A 13,643-nucleotide genomic window follows, 5' to 3' on the forward strand; every position below is an offset into this window, starting at 1 on the left:
TCTTTGGCTATGCCGGATTAAGTGATATGACATGCTAACCTATAAAATTATTTCTCTGTAATTAATATTACCTGATTAAGCTAATCATGTAAATGTAATTAACTAGAAAGTCGGGGCACCACGGAAGAACATTTATAGAGCTGTTATCTTCCGAATAAACTCTTAAAATACTTAGTAATCTTTTACATCGATAGCCGTCATCTTAATCATTTTATTTTCAGACTCATTATGAAAGTTGTTAATATAGGAAGTTTAAAAGTGTCTCATTTGATTGCAAGAACATTAAGGTATGTTCAACAATTTAACTTATTAAATTGAATGAGATGATAATCCATACAATCTCCATTGATTGGATATCATAAGTGTAAACAATAGTTCAAATGTTGGGAACACTCCCCACTATGGTACACTTCTTCCTTGGGCCGAAGCCATATGGGATTCCCGCGGGGGCGGGACTTCTGTCAGTACTGGATTACTGAATGGGTTTTGCAAAAACCAAATTTTACTGATTGATCAATTTTAATGATAAATCAAACCTGTATAGGCTATTTGGGATTTAAACTTTAATTAACCTGAGAGGTTTATTCATCTAGGTTAATGTGGAAAAAAGATTACAATGTCTCATTTAGAAAACTCATCAATTTGGATATTATTTAAAAGATCCACTTGAGAATGTAAATCTGGCAATTTCACTTATTAGTTCAATTGAATAAGACATCGATATCCGTCTGGATATCACGAGTAACGACTTGAGTGTCACCTGACTAATTCTTCTTGAAGGAAAGTACTGGTGACTCTTCAGAGGTCCCTGCTGGCACACGCTGAAATCAAGCGGAAGTACCCAAGGCGGAGGATTTACAATGTGGCACATAACAAAATGGCTGTTTTCCCTTTTGTTAGCTTAGCATCTCGAGCAAGCTAATGCTACTTTATGCCTGAAAAATGCTCAACATAGGATTCCCTTGGCAAGGGAAAGGTTTTACTTATAACGTATTATGTTCAAACCCTTTTCGGCGATATTTGACGATATTTTAACCGGAACTCGCGGCAAACAACGAAATGCACCGTGGTCTACTCGCATCGAAACGCGAGAGAGACAGAGAGATACTTATCGCTGGTCAAGCTAATCTCTCCTAAATTTCAATCAGTTGGCTCTTTGTCCTCGCTCGAGAAATTAATAATGACCTAGCCAACACGCGTCTGAAACGCGAGAGGCAGAAATAGCCCAGCGTTTGGCCAAACGCGCTATTTATCAGATAGCTTTATCAGTCCTCATACAGAACTGTATAGGTATGCTACCCACTGACTACGTCAGAACACAACACGGAGGCGATTCTCCAGAGCACACACGCACCAATAATTCCGGTCTACAATTCCCATAATGTATATAATAAACTTGGTATATTTTGTAATCTGCTTTTCAATTTTATATAGGCTGCATCAAAATGAAAGCGTCATCCTATTTTAGATTCCTCGCACGGGGGCTCCAATATGTCGTGTCTTTGGCTATGCCGGATTAAGTGATATGACATGCTAACCTATAAAATTATTTCTCTGTAATTAATATTACCTGATTAAGCTAATCATGTAAATGTAATTAACTAGAAAGTCGGGGCACCACGGAAGAACGTTTATAGAGCTGTTATCTTCCGAATAAACTCTTAAAATACTTAGTAATCTTTTACATCGATAGCCGTCATCTTAATCATTTTATTTTCAGTCTCATAATGAAAGTTGTTAATTCTTGGTTATCTTCACGAACCCTGGCTAACAAGTTGAATCAGCAATACAAAATTGGGTTTAATTATTTATTTACTAAATACCTAAACTAATCACACAGAATTACAAATACACCGAATACAAATGATGTCATACATGATGGCTGGTTACACAAAGGAAAGGGGGTTGGGCTTGAATGAAAGAGCGGGAAGATTTAGGAACAAAGAAACAGCAGCTATGCTATCGTAAATACATTATCTTATGCATTCTAAATTACCGGCCATTTGGAAAAGGAAAATGCAATAAATATTTACTCTGAGCTGCGCTTCGGTAGATTGGTCGTAGATGCTGGCCGGGTTGGCCAACAGATCTTCCTGTCCTCGGAAGAATGTCTCTGGTGGTAAATTGGATACGTGGTGGTATCTTCGTCCGTCTGTTAGACTGGATCCGTCATCCGTCCTTTCCTAGCCCACGTCTACAGCGGCCGCTGCTAACTCAACGGCTAGGAAGTATCACTTCTGTAGTGAATAAGCTCAAAGTTCATACCATTCGCCAGCAAAGCTCATGCCGAGGTTGGCTTAGTTCTGTACTTGACATGTGTGTCCTTCTAACGTAGAGGCTGCAGACCTCACATACTGGAACAACGTGGTTATCTTTTCATCAAAGGCTTATATAGTGGAGAGGGGGGAAGGAGGTGTTTCATCGTTTATAACCCCTGTCTCTTCACAGGGTTGGGCCACTGATCAAGCAGGGCACTTTCCTTATGAAAACCCAATTCTCTCATTTGGAAGCTAAAATTACATTTAATCTCCTAACAAACAATTTCAATATCAAACATTTCAATTGCATAACAATTCCATGTGACTCTGATAACTAGAGGGTGTATACTTTCCCAGGTACAGTTTATGTCGTCTTGTCATCAGTCATAATGTCTCAGATGACAACCGAACTGACATCCATACTCATTACGTTCCAAAGCATATTTCCAACTGGTTTTATTACCAAAATATGGTTCCTTCCCCCATTTGTTTGATGTTCCCAGAGTCTCTATATTTAACAGGACAGCAGTCCTTCAGGACAGCAGTCCTTCAGTAGGGTCAGAGAGGGGAAGGGAGAAAGGTATTTATGGGGGGGGTCAATAAACCTTACCCACAGGCCAACGTCATGACACAACTTTGTGGCAACAGTTTGGGGAAGGCCCTTTCCTGTTTCAGCATGACAATGCCTTCGTGCACAAAGCAAAGTCCATACAGAAATTGTTTGTTGAGATCGGTGTGGAAGAACTTGACTGACCTACACAGAGCCCTGACCATAACCCCATCAAACACCTATGGGATAAATTGGAACGCCGACTGCAAGCCAGGCCTAATCACCCAACATCAGTGTCACTAATGCTCTTGTGGCTGAATGGAAGCAAGTCCCCACAGCAATGTTCCAACATTTAGTGGAACGCCTTTCCATACGAGTGGAGGCTGTTATAGCAGCAAAGGGGGGACCAACTACAAATTAATACCCATGATTTTGGAATTAGATTTTTTGATAAGCGAGTGCCCATATACATGTGTAGTGTATCTTAAGATACAATCTAAACCTCTCTATTTTGTCCTCCCAGGCACGGCCTAAAGGTGAGGGTCTAACTCCGTACCAGGGGAAGAAGAGGTGTTTCGGAGAGTACAAATGTCCCAAGTGTAAGAGGAAGTGGATGAGTGGTAACTCCTGGGCCAACATGGGACAAGAATGTATCAAGTGCCATATCAACGTCTACCCACACAAGCAGGTAGGACAACGTATGTGTGTGCACGTGCTCATATGTGTGCAGTTGTGCATGGGATGTTTGTGGGTGTTTCTGTGTGTGCGTGTGTGCGCTCGTGAGGTGTGTGTGTGTGTGTGTGTGTGTGTGTGTGTGTGTGTGTGTGTGTGTGTGCGCTCGTGAGCTTTGTGTGTGTGTGCGTGTGTGCGCTCGTGAGCTTTGTGTGTGTGTGTGTGTGTGTGTGTGTGTGATGGAGTAATTTTGTATGTTGTGAAAAAAATATGCAGTGTTCTTAATCATTATTACAAAACATTCAGAATATGGTTTGACAACTCAACCTCTTTAGTCAGGGGTTTGTAAGGGAAAGTGTATAAACGGAGGGGTGTGTTGAAGCTACATTTGTTTTAATGGTGAAATAACAGGCCTCAGCCGGAGGTTAATAAGGTCCAGATACAGGGAGGGAAATGTGGTCACATTAGTGGTCTCAGAGGATGCGTCCCAAATGGCTTCCTATTCCCTATGCAGTACACTAGTTTTGACTGTGCTATAGGGTGCTAATTTGGACGCAACTTGTGGCTGCTTACATTTTGTAGGCTGTTCCCAACTTGCCTGATTTAAAATATAGTAAAAAAGAAAATTCTTCAGAGTAAAGTAAGAGTGCTGATCTAGAATCAGTTTGCCTTTAGGATTACAATGATTTAGATTATATGGACGGCTGGGACCTGATCCTAGATATAAATGCTCCTAAAATAATCTTAGGTCTTGTCGTGTCTACACTTGACACTTACATGCGACTGAATAAGAAGATCGCATTGAAAAGATGGGAGGCTTTGTGGTCTGATTGTGTTTAGATCTGGCTCACCACTTCAGGAGGTGGTCAGGGATGCATTTTGTGTGAATTTCTCCTCAGTCTGGACCAGAGTGTGTGAGCAGAGCTGGAGCGGAGCAAGGAGCAGAGAGTGCCCAAATTTAGTGGAGATTCCCAAAGGCTTGAGCATCGGCCTTCTCGCCCGCTCCAATTTCGCTCCAGTAGTGCCCCAGTAGCACCCCACGAGCTCAGGGCATGCCCGGCCCAGTATGCATTTGTAGTCTACTTGTGGGCTGCGGTAACCCCTTGCTTTACCTATTGTCATGGAGTTTGCTAAATATTTTCATAAAGAAACTGATAAAGGAGGAAAATCAAGGGGACTTATGTATAGCTTCCGTCCCTTTCCTCGCCCCTACCTGGGCTCGAAGCAGGGACCCTCTGCACACGTCGACAACAGCCACCCTCGAAGTATCGTTAACCATCGCTCCACAAAAGCCGCGGCCCTTGCTGAGCAAGGGGAACAACTACTTCAAGGTCTCAGAGCGAGAGTGACGTCACCGATTGAAACGCTATTAGCGCGCACCACTGCTAACTAGCTAGCCATTTCACATCGGTTACACTTACAAAGATGAGGACCAAGAGCAAGAGAGGGAGTGAGAGGGTGAAGAATCTTTGTGGAATCTGAAAAGACACGTATCTTGAAAGCATGATTGTGTACTTACTACGTGCACATGCTAAAAGAAAGGAATGAGGTGGGTAGATAACTAAGTGTGTCATTGTAGCAAAGTGTTTATAAACCAAAAATCTGATCTCTTAAAGGTTTTGTTCAATTTTGTTCTATTATCTATACAATAGGCCATCATTGATTGTGGCCCAATAGGCCTGGCATATTCTCACGTTCAAGGAGCTTTCTATTTTGATTTGGCTTATTTTACCTAAAAAACTTTAGGCCTACCTATAGAAAAATAAAAAATATAACTCTGCATCTCTGCCCAGCCTGGCAAGAGTTTAGCATCCCCAGTGGATATGCAAATGTGGACAGGATATTCTCTGCTGCTGACCGGCTCTCCAGGCACCATCACGTGAGACATGAAGCTACAGACTGGCCAAACTCCTGTTTCTAAAAATGAATTCTAAAAATGAATTCAAAGGCACTAACAAGTAATTGTTTGTTTCATTTGTATTTCATTTTAAGTAAATCACAGCCTATGCACAATTTATAGACTATAACGATTTAATACAACGAAATGTTTGAATGCTGAGCGCTTTATGTCCCTACCAGCATATTGTGTCACACTCACAAATGCTTCACAATGTATTTCTTTGTAGGTTATAGCCTTGAAATAATTGAAATAATATAGCCTAAATAATTCATTTTCGTTCCTTCTTAGACTGCCTGTCTGGCTCCTGACCTATTTAGAGTGTTTATATGATGTTTAATATGACATGTAGCCTATTTGAAATGATGTTCAAATAGGCTTGTAAATTGTGATGTTAATGAATGGAGAGAATTTGGAGTGGTATTTGTTTTTTTCTAGGAGTGCCGAGCGGTTTTTAGCAGAGTGGTTGGAAAGGACATGGAGCGCTGGAGCGGGATTTCCAACCACTCAACTCTGCTCACATGCTCTTGTCTGGACGCAATCAGGCTACCGAAAACGCATACAGTGGGTGACACATTTTCAATAAAATGTTGGAAGAAATATGTTCCTAGCGTTCGAGGAACGTGTTTGCTGGCCTCATAAATGCTAGCCAGCTAGCTAATATTTATTTAAAAAAATAATTGTTTGGGTAGTTATGCTAACCCGTATGCAATCCCTTTAGCTTTGCTTGCTGGCTAGCTATAGAGGTTAGCTGGCTAGATGCAGTAGCTACAGTAGTTAGCTACTGGCATCCGTTGTTGTTGAGTTATTAACATATTTGACCTATTCCACCGTTTGTATAATGCATACTGGCATTTGAATACAGTGCGGGAATAGGGAATCCGGACACACTGTGGACACGGTAGACACATTTAAATGTAGGTGTATGTAGATGCATGACATGTTCGGAATTCCATGATCAGAAATCTATCCTCAGAATACTAAAGCTGCATGAACTGTCAAGTCTAGACACGTCCTTACACTACTCTGAGACACATTGTGAATATGGGCCCAGAGCTCTGTCACTTAAACTATTCATCTCTCAAAAGCAATAAACTCCAAGAAACAGTTTAACTAGATGTTATAAGTAACTATCCAAATATGTGACATCCAGAATTGTATTATCATTATCACTGTCATTAAATATTCCTTCATTCAATTAACTTGAAAATGTGTAAATGTTTTGTTTGTAGAATTGAGAGGGGAGAAAGCGCTTTAGGCGTAATTCCCCGGTTCCAAACATTACATGTAACTTCCACTCTCAATCTAGTCATAGACTTTCTTTTTTCTACTGTATCATTGACTTGTTTATTGTGTTATTGGCTTGTTTGTTTACTCCATGTGTAACTCTGTGTTGTTGTCTGTGTCACACTGCTTTGCTTTATCTTGGCCAGGTCGCAGTTGTAAATGAGAACTTGTTCTCAACTTGCCTACCTGGTTAAATAAAGGTGAAATAAAATTAAAAAAAATTAAATAAAAAACATTTTCATTTCAACAAATTCAGTCAATTCCACCACTTAAAATACAGTTTTGGCTGCTGGGGGCCCAACTTGTAGTTCCCTGGGTCCTGGTCAAAAGTAATGCACTATATAGGGAATAGGGTACCATTTGGGACATAGACCTACCCCGCATACTATGGAAAGAGTATGCATGATTCGCTCTGCTAGCAATAATGCTAAATTGGACAGAAAGGAGATGCCTTTTCTCAAGGAGGCTACATCTTCACTCGCTCTGATATTAAAGGGGCAACCTATTGCATTTCTCCAGCCCAATCCCGCCAAGTGGCGAGGTGAATGCTTTGTTATTGTTGTTGCTTCAATCCCAGATTGCCTCTTTAAACCATTATTGAAAGAGTGCAAGAAAACTTTATGGGAAAGTGAAAGTAGCTGTTGGGCTCTGTACAGTACATTCTATTGTATTTCTCAATAGTGATGATTGGCCACTTTAGCTATTTCTCCCTCCCAGAGTTTGGGATAATCGCCCAAACTCAAATGTATCTCTAGTCGCTACCCACAATTCTTGCACTTTTTGAGATCTGAGGGGGATGGATAGCAATTTGACGAACGGTTATACAGTGTCCTCCATAATTATTGGGACAGTGAAGTGTTTTTTCTTCTTCATTTGGCTCTATACTCCCCACATTTGGATTTGAAATCAAACAATGACTATGAGGTTAAAGTACAGACTGTCAGCTTTAATTTTATGGTATTTTCATCCATATCGGGTGAACTGTGTCACGATCGTCTAAAGGAGTAGACCAAGACGCAGCGTGCGTAGAGTTCCACATGTTTTAATAAATGAAACTCACCAAAAGCAAATACAGAAGCAAACGAAATGTGAAGTAATGGTGTGCTCACAGGCACAACACAAAAACAAGATCCCACAACTAAAGGTGGAAAAAAGGGCTGCCTAAGTATGATTCCTAATCAGAGACAACGATAGACAGCTGCCTCTGATTAGGAACCATACTCGGCTCAACACAAAGAAATATAAACCATAGAATGCCCACCCCACACCCTGACCTAACAACCTAGAGAAATAAACCGTCTCTCTCAGGTCAGGGCGTGACAGTACCCCCCCCCCCCCCCCCCCCCCCCCCCAAAGGTGCGGACTCCCGGCCGCAAACCTGAACCTATAGGGGAGGGTCCGGGTGGGCATCTATACTTGGCGGCGGCTCTGGTTCGGGGCGTAGCCCCCACACCGCCCACTGATCACCCCGCTTCGTGCCATGGATCATCACTGGAGGCTTCCTACGTGGAGCTGGAACCGGTCTCACCAGGAGACTGGGTGTGCAGAGCAGGCACAGGGTATACTGGGCCGTGGAGGCACACTGGAGGTCTGGAGCTTAGGGCTGGCACACCCCGTGGCTGGATGGTTATTTTAGCCCAGCAAGGGTGGAGCACTGGCACAGGACGAACTGGGCTGTGCTGGTGCACGGGGGGTACTGTGCGTAGAGCAGGCGCAGGATAACCTGGGCCGAAGAGACGCATTGGAGACCAGGAACGCTGAGCCGGCGCACTTCTTCCTGGCTGACGGCCAACTCTAGCACGGCAACGGTGAGGAGCTCGCACCGAGCGCACCGGACTGTGAGTGCGCACTGGCGACACAGCGCGCATCACCGCATAACACGGTGCTTGCTCGGTCACTCGCTCCCTACGGTATGCACGGGGAGTTGGCTCAGGTCTCAACCCCGACTTCGTCAATCTCCCCTTGTGCCCCCCCCAAAAACATTTTTGCCGCTGCCTCTCGGGCTTCCATTGTTGGGCTAGCTCCTCATAGCATCGCCATTCCGCTTGCGCCGTCTCCACCTGCTTCCATGGCAGGGTCTTGTCCCCTGCAATTACCTCCTCCTCTACAGACGCAAACCTCGTAAATAAGAATATAATATGTTTCGAAGCACTTCAACATTAATGTGGTTGCTACCATGATTTCAGACAATCCTGAATGAATCACAAATAATGATCGGTAAGAAAGGTACAGATGCACAAATATCATATCCCCCATAAATGCTAACATATTTTAACCCGCAAAACACCAGTCTCAACGTCAACAGTGAAGAGCCGACTCCGAGATGCTGGCCTTCTAGGCAGAGTTGCAAAGAAAAAGCCATATCTCAGACTGGCCCATAAAAATAAAATATTAAGATGGGCAAAATAACACAGACACTTGTCAGAGGAACTCTGCCTAGAAGGCCAGCATCCCAGAGTCGCCTCTTCACTGTTGACATTGAGACTGGTGTTTTGCAGGTACTATTTAATGAAGCTGCCAGTTGAGGACTTGTGAGGCGTCTGTTTCTCAAACTAGACACTCTAATGTACTTGTCCTCTTGCTCAGTTGTGCACTGGGGCCTCCCACTCCTTTTCTATTCTGGTTAGAGCCAGTTTGCGCTGTTCTGTGAAGGGAGTAGTACACAGCGTTGTACTAGATCTTCAGTTTCTTGGCAATTTCTCGCATGGAATAGCCTTCATTTCTCAGAACAAGAATAGACTGAGTTTCAGAAGAAAGGCCTTTGTTTCTGGCCACAAATGTTTATGCTCCAGATACTCAACTAGTCTAAAGAAGGCCAGTTTTCAGCTGTGCTAACATAATTGTAAAAGGGTTTTCTAATGATCAATTAGACTTTTAAAATGATAAACTTGGATTAGCGAACACAATGTGCCATTGGAACACAGGAGTGATGGTTGCTGATAATGGGCCTCTGTAAGCCTATGTAGATATTCCATTCAAAATCAGCCGTTTCCAGCTACAATAGTCATTTGCAACATTAACAATGTTTACACTGTATTTCTGATCAATTTGATGTTATTTTAATGGACAGAAAATGTGATTTTCTTTTAAAAAACAAGGACATTTCTAAGTGACCCCAAACTTTTGAACGGTAGTGTACGTTTTTTTAAGTCATGTTTAAAAAATGATCTGAGTGGTAGATCTCGGCCTGCATTTTGAATCAGAAAGTGATCTTGGCTCAGAAAATGTTGGTTACCACTGGTGTAGGGGACTAGGGGCACAAGTGCGTAGGGGATAGGGCATAGGGGATAGGGCATAGGGGCTAGGGGTTGCTTGCTGCTTTGGATTTGGAAATACAGCTACACTAGGATTTGCATGGATCTTCATCCATTCTTCAATGCCATTGAGGGTTCTACTATACTGTAGCTATGGTCACGGTCACAACACCAATAGATCTTCATATAATGATAGAATGCTTCAAGCAATATCAGGCGATTTCATCAGATCAAACCGATGATGAGAATGTATCAAGTCACCATTAAGCTCAGCATTCACAGGGATTATTCTCACCAAAGTCAGTCTTTTAAAACGGCAGAGAAAAGTCTCTGTTGAATGGAAACAGCTTGTGGGAAAAGCATGCTCTTTTGTGTGTGTGTGTGTGTGTGTGTGTGTGTGTGTGTGTGTGTGTGTGTGTGTGTGTGTGTGTGTGTGTGTGTGCTTGCGTTCTTGTGTGTTGTGGCTAGCACCACACTCGCAGGCAAATTCCACACATTTGCAATGTCACCCACTTCACATATTTCCCCCTGTCAGCGTTTGAGAATGAACCACTAACCCCCAGGTACTGCACACACACACACACACAGACACACACCCATAGCTTGGCTCCAACAGAAAGGACTGAGGGAAATGAATTAAACATTGTGTATTTTTCTTATCTTCCGACGTTGGTATCTGATTCCCAGATACGCTTTAAACTGCAAGTCTTCATGTCCTCAACAGTTCCTGTTATGTGGTGAGGTAAAAAGGTATCCTGACCTGAGCCCTGACCTTCTAAATAGCATCAAATAGTACGTTAATGCTGGGCAGCACATTAGTCCCAGGAGTCTTTGACTGGTTCAGGCACAAGACCAGAGTGAAACAATAAGATCAACCATCACAGATGAGTTACCTTACATTATAGTATTCTAGACCGTCTATGTGCTTCTATAGTTTTCACATTTCATGACTTTTAGACAGGCATCCGGATATCTATGGCCGGATGGAATCTGGTTTTGGATTGAAAGATATGTGTGGCATTCATTCAAAATAAACTAATCATGAAAACAGTTTTATCCATTTAATAAATACACAGACAAACCGGACAGATGCAGTCCTTCAGTCCAAAACCCAAGATGTTTAACTGTCAGATAATATTTCCTACGAAACATATACTTTGTCATCAAGTACATCATATTTTGGAAGCCAAACTTAACATTGTGGGTATGTTTGATATGTATTTCATGTTAAGCCTTTAAAGCTAGTGGCAGACAGTCAAGGCGAAAGCTGGTTGCATTGTCTTCTTGCTCTGGTCCTTGGCAACCTGGGCCTTTATTCATAAAGTGTCTCAGAGTAGGAATGCTGATCTAGGATCAGATCCGCTCTGTGCATATCATCATATTCATTGTGATCTAATAGGCAATACTGAGCTTAGATCAGAGACACTTTATGAATACGGGCTCTGGTTTTGACAAGTTCTAGAATCAGTCTGAGACTGTCTGTCTGGAAAAAATAAGAGTATCATAAAAACCTCTGTAACAACAATGGAAAGCAAATGATCTGGGATTGTATGTGATCGACATCCAACAAACCGTTGGCGCTGAACGATACCCTCTGTTGTCCTTCATATACTTTCCAACAAACCATTACTCCCAGTGGTGTAGCTGGTATTTTCATGCAGGTTTATATCAGCAAACATGTGCCTTGGACCTCTTTCTGGAATTATAGCATGTAGGAGGGGGCTCTGGTCAAAGGTAGTGCACTACATAGAGAACAGGTTACCATTTGGAACGTAGACTCTGTCATTATATCGTGTTAGTGAGAGAAGGAGATATGTTAGGGTTATTTGCCTCAGCTCTGAAACCATTAACAGATAGTACGCTGACTCCAGGTCTGAAAAAATCCAGGGTTAGTTCTTGTGGCCTGAGATTTTGGAATACAACAGAGCTGGTTTGAGTCCCAAACAAACTGCTGGCAGAATGAAGGCTTTGTGTTGTGTGTGTGTGTGTGTGTGTGTGTGTGTGTGTGTGTGTGTGTGTGTGTGTGAGTGTGTGGTGAATTGTCAGTGTGTGGTTAGCACCCAGTATATTGTAGAACTGAGGTTATCTCTTCCCCCTGCCATGTTATCACCATTGCAAACGGTTTATATAGTGTGTATACTTGTACGTGATGAGTCTCACTCTTCTCTTTCTCTACCTCTCTCCCTCCCTCTCTGTCATCCATCTTTCTCTACCCCCTCTCCCCATCTCTCTCCCTCTCTCCCTACGTAACTGTTAGCGTCCATTGGAGAAGCCTGATGGCCTGGACGTCTCAGACCAGAGTAAGGAGCACCCTCAGCACCTGTGTGAGAAATGCAAAGTCCTGGGCTACTACTGCCGACGCGTGCAATAACACCTTAATATATACCCCCCCCTCCTTCTCCTCTCCCCATCTCCATCACCTGTTCCTCACCCCTTCAACACCTCCTCCCCCTCCCTTGTTCCTCCTCCCCCACTCCATTTCCCATCCCCTCTCTGAATTAGCCGGTAAACCTTCTTTTGGGGAGGTTTGTCACTAAACACAGTTCCTGGTCATTATCCCTACACCTACTGGCCCTTTCTTAATGGTAAAGGAGTGAGAGAAACTGATCCAAGATCTGTACTTAGTGATTAAAAGCCCACAAAGTGCTCTTGCTAAACAGCGATAAAACCCCACAAAGTGCTCTTTTTAAACAGTGAAAACTTGCCTAAATAATTGTATGTAAATATCCTCAATCATGACAGGGCCTTGTAGCCTTGTGTACCCCATGCAATGTGTGTATAATGTGATATTGTTCTCACTGACAGTATTGCCCTCTCTTTGGTTTCATTACCTCACTTTGGGCTCTGTTGATTTTGTGGTTACAGAAGAGTTTTCCCTGCCAAGTGAAGTGTGTGTGTGGATGTTCTGAGCATTAAAACAGACAGACAGGGCTTCTAGTGATGGTAATGTAACAAAGGTCCCTAAACCTTCTATCGTCATGGGCTCAAGTCGGGGTCAATGTCTGGTCAAAGGTCAACCTATACATTAATAACTGTGAATGAATTATGAATTGATTATTGATTGATTAACTGAGGGATACCGCACCATACATCCCTGGCTTACATGTTATATGTGGTGTATTTATTATTTGTCGTCTGTTTGTCTGTTGTGCAATTTTGAATTGATTTTAACTGGGATATATACAAGTAACTGTCAAAATCTAGGAAACACCAACAGAAAGTGTCTTAACAGGGCCAGAGCAGTTTCAATGAACCTTGGCATAGATTATACAAGTGTCTGGAACTCTATTGGAGGGATGTGACACCATTCTTCCACGAGAAATTCCATAATTTGGTGTTTTGTTGATGGTGGTGGAAAACGCTGTCTCAGGCGCCACTCCAGAATGTCCCGTAAGTGTTCAATTGGGTTGAGATCTGTTGACTTAGACGGCCATGGCATATGGTTTACATCATTTTCATGCTCATCAAACCATTCAGTGACCACTTGTGCCCTGTGGATGGGGGCATTGTCATCCTATGGGGACATAGCCATGGTAGCCAAAATAATGGCAAAAATCATGGCCTGCCCAGCATTTTTATACATGACCCTAAGCATGATGTGATTTTAATTGTTTAATTAACTCAGGAACCACACCTGTATGGAAGATCCTGCTTTCAATATACTTTGTATCCCTCATTTACTCGTGTTTCCATTATTTTGGCAGTTACTTGTATATGAATGTGTA

General features: G+C 42.6%; 1 protein-coding gene across 1 annotated transcript in view; it reads left to right on the forward strand.

Annotated features, from left to right (window-relative positions):
- Nucleotides 1-12,849, forward strand: part of LOC115153339 (zinc finger CCHC domain-containing protein 24) — a 65,223-nt gene extending 52,374 nt beyond the window's left edge. Inside the window, exons 3-4 of the mRNA XM_029698682.1 lie at nt 3,332-3,496; nt 12,176-12,849. Coding sequence (XP_029554542.1) covers nt 3,332-3,496; nt 12,176-12,289 — 279 coding nt within the window. The 3' untranslated portion in view covers nt 12,290-12,849. The remainder of the gene's footprint in view (nt 1-3,331; nt 3,497-12,175) is intronic.
- The last annotated feature ends 794 nt before the right edge of the window (nt 12,850-13,643 follow it).

Source organism: Salmo trutta, chromosome 18 (assembly GCF_901001165.1).
Source record: "Salmo trutta chromosome 18, fSalTru1.1, whole genome shotgun sequence".
NCBI lineage: Eukaryota > Metazoa > Chordata > Actinopteri > Salmoniformes > Salmonidae > Salmo > Salmo trutta.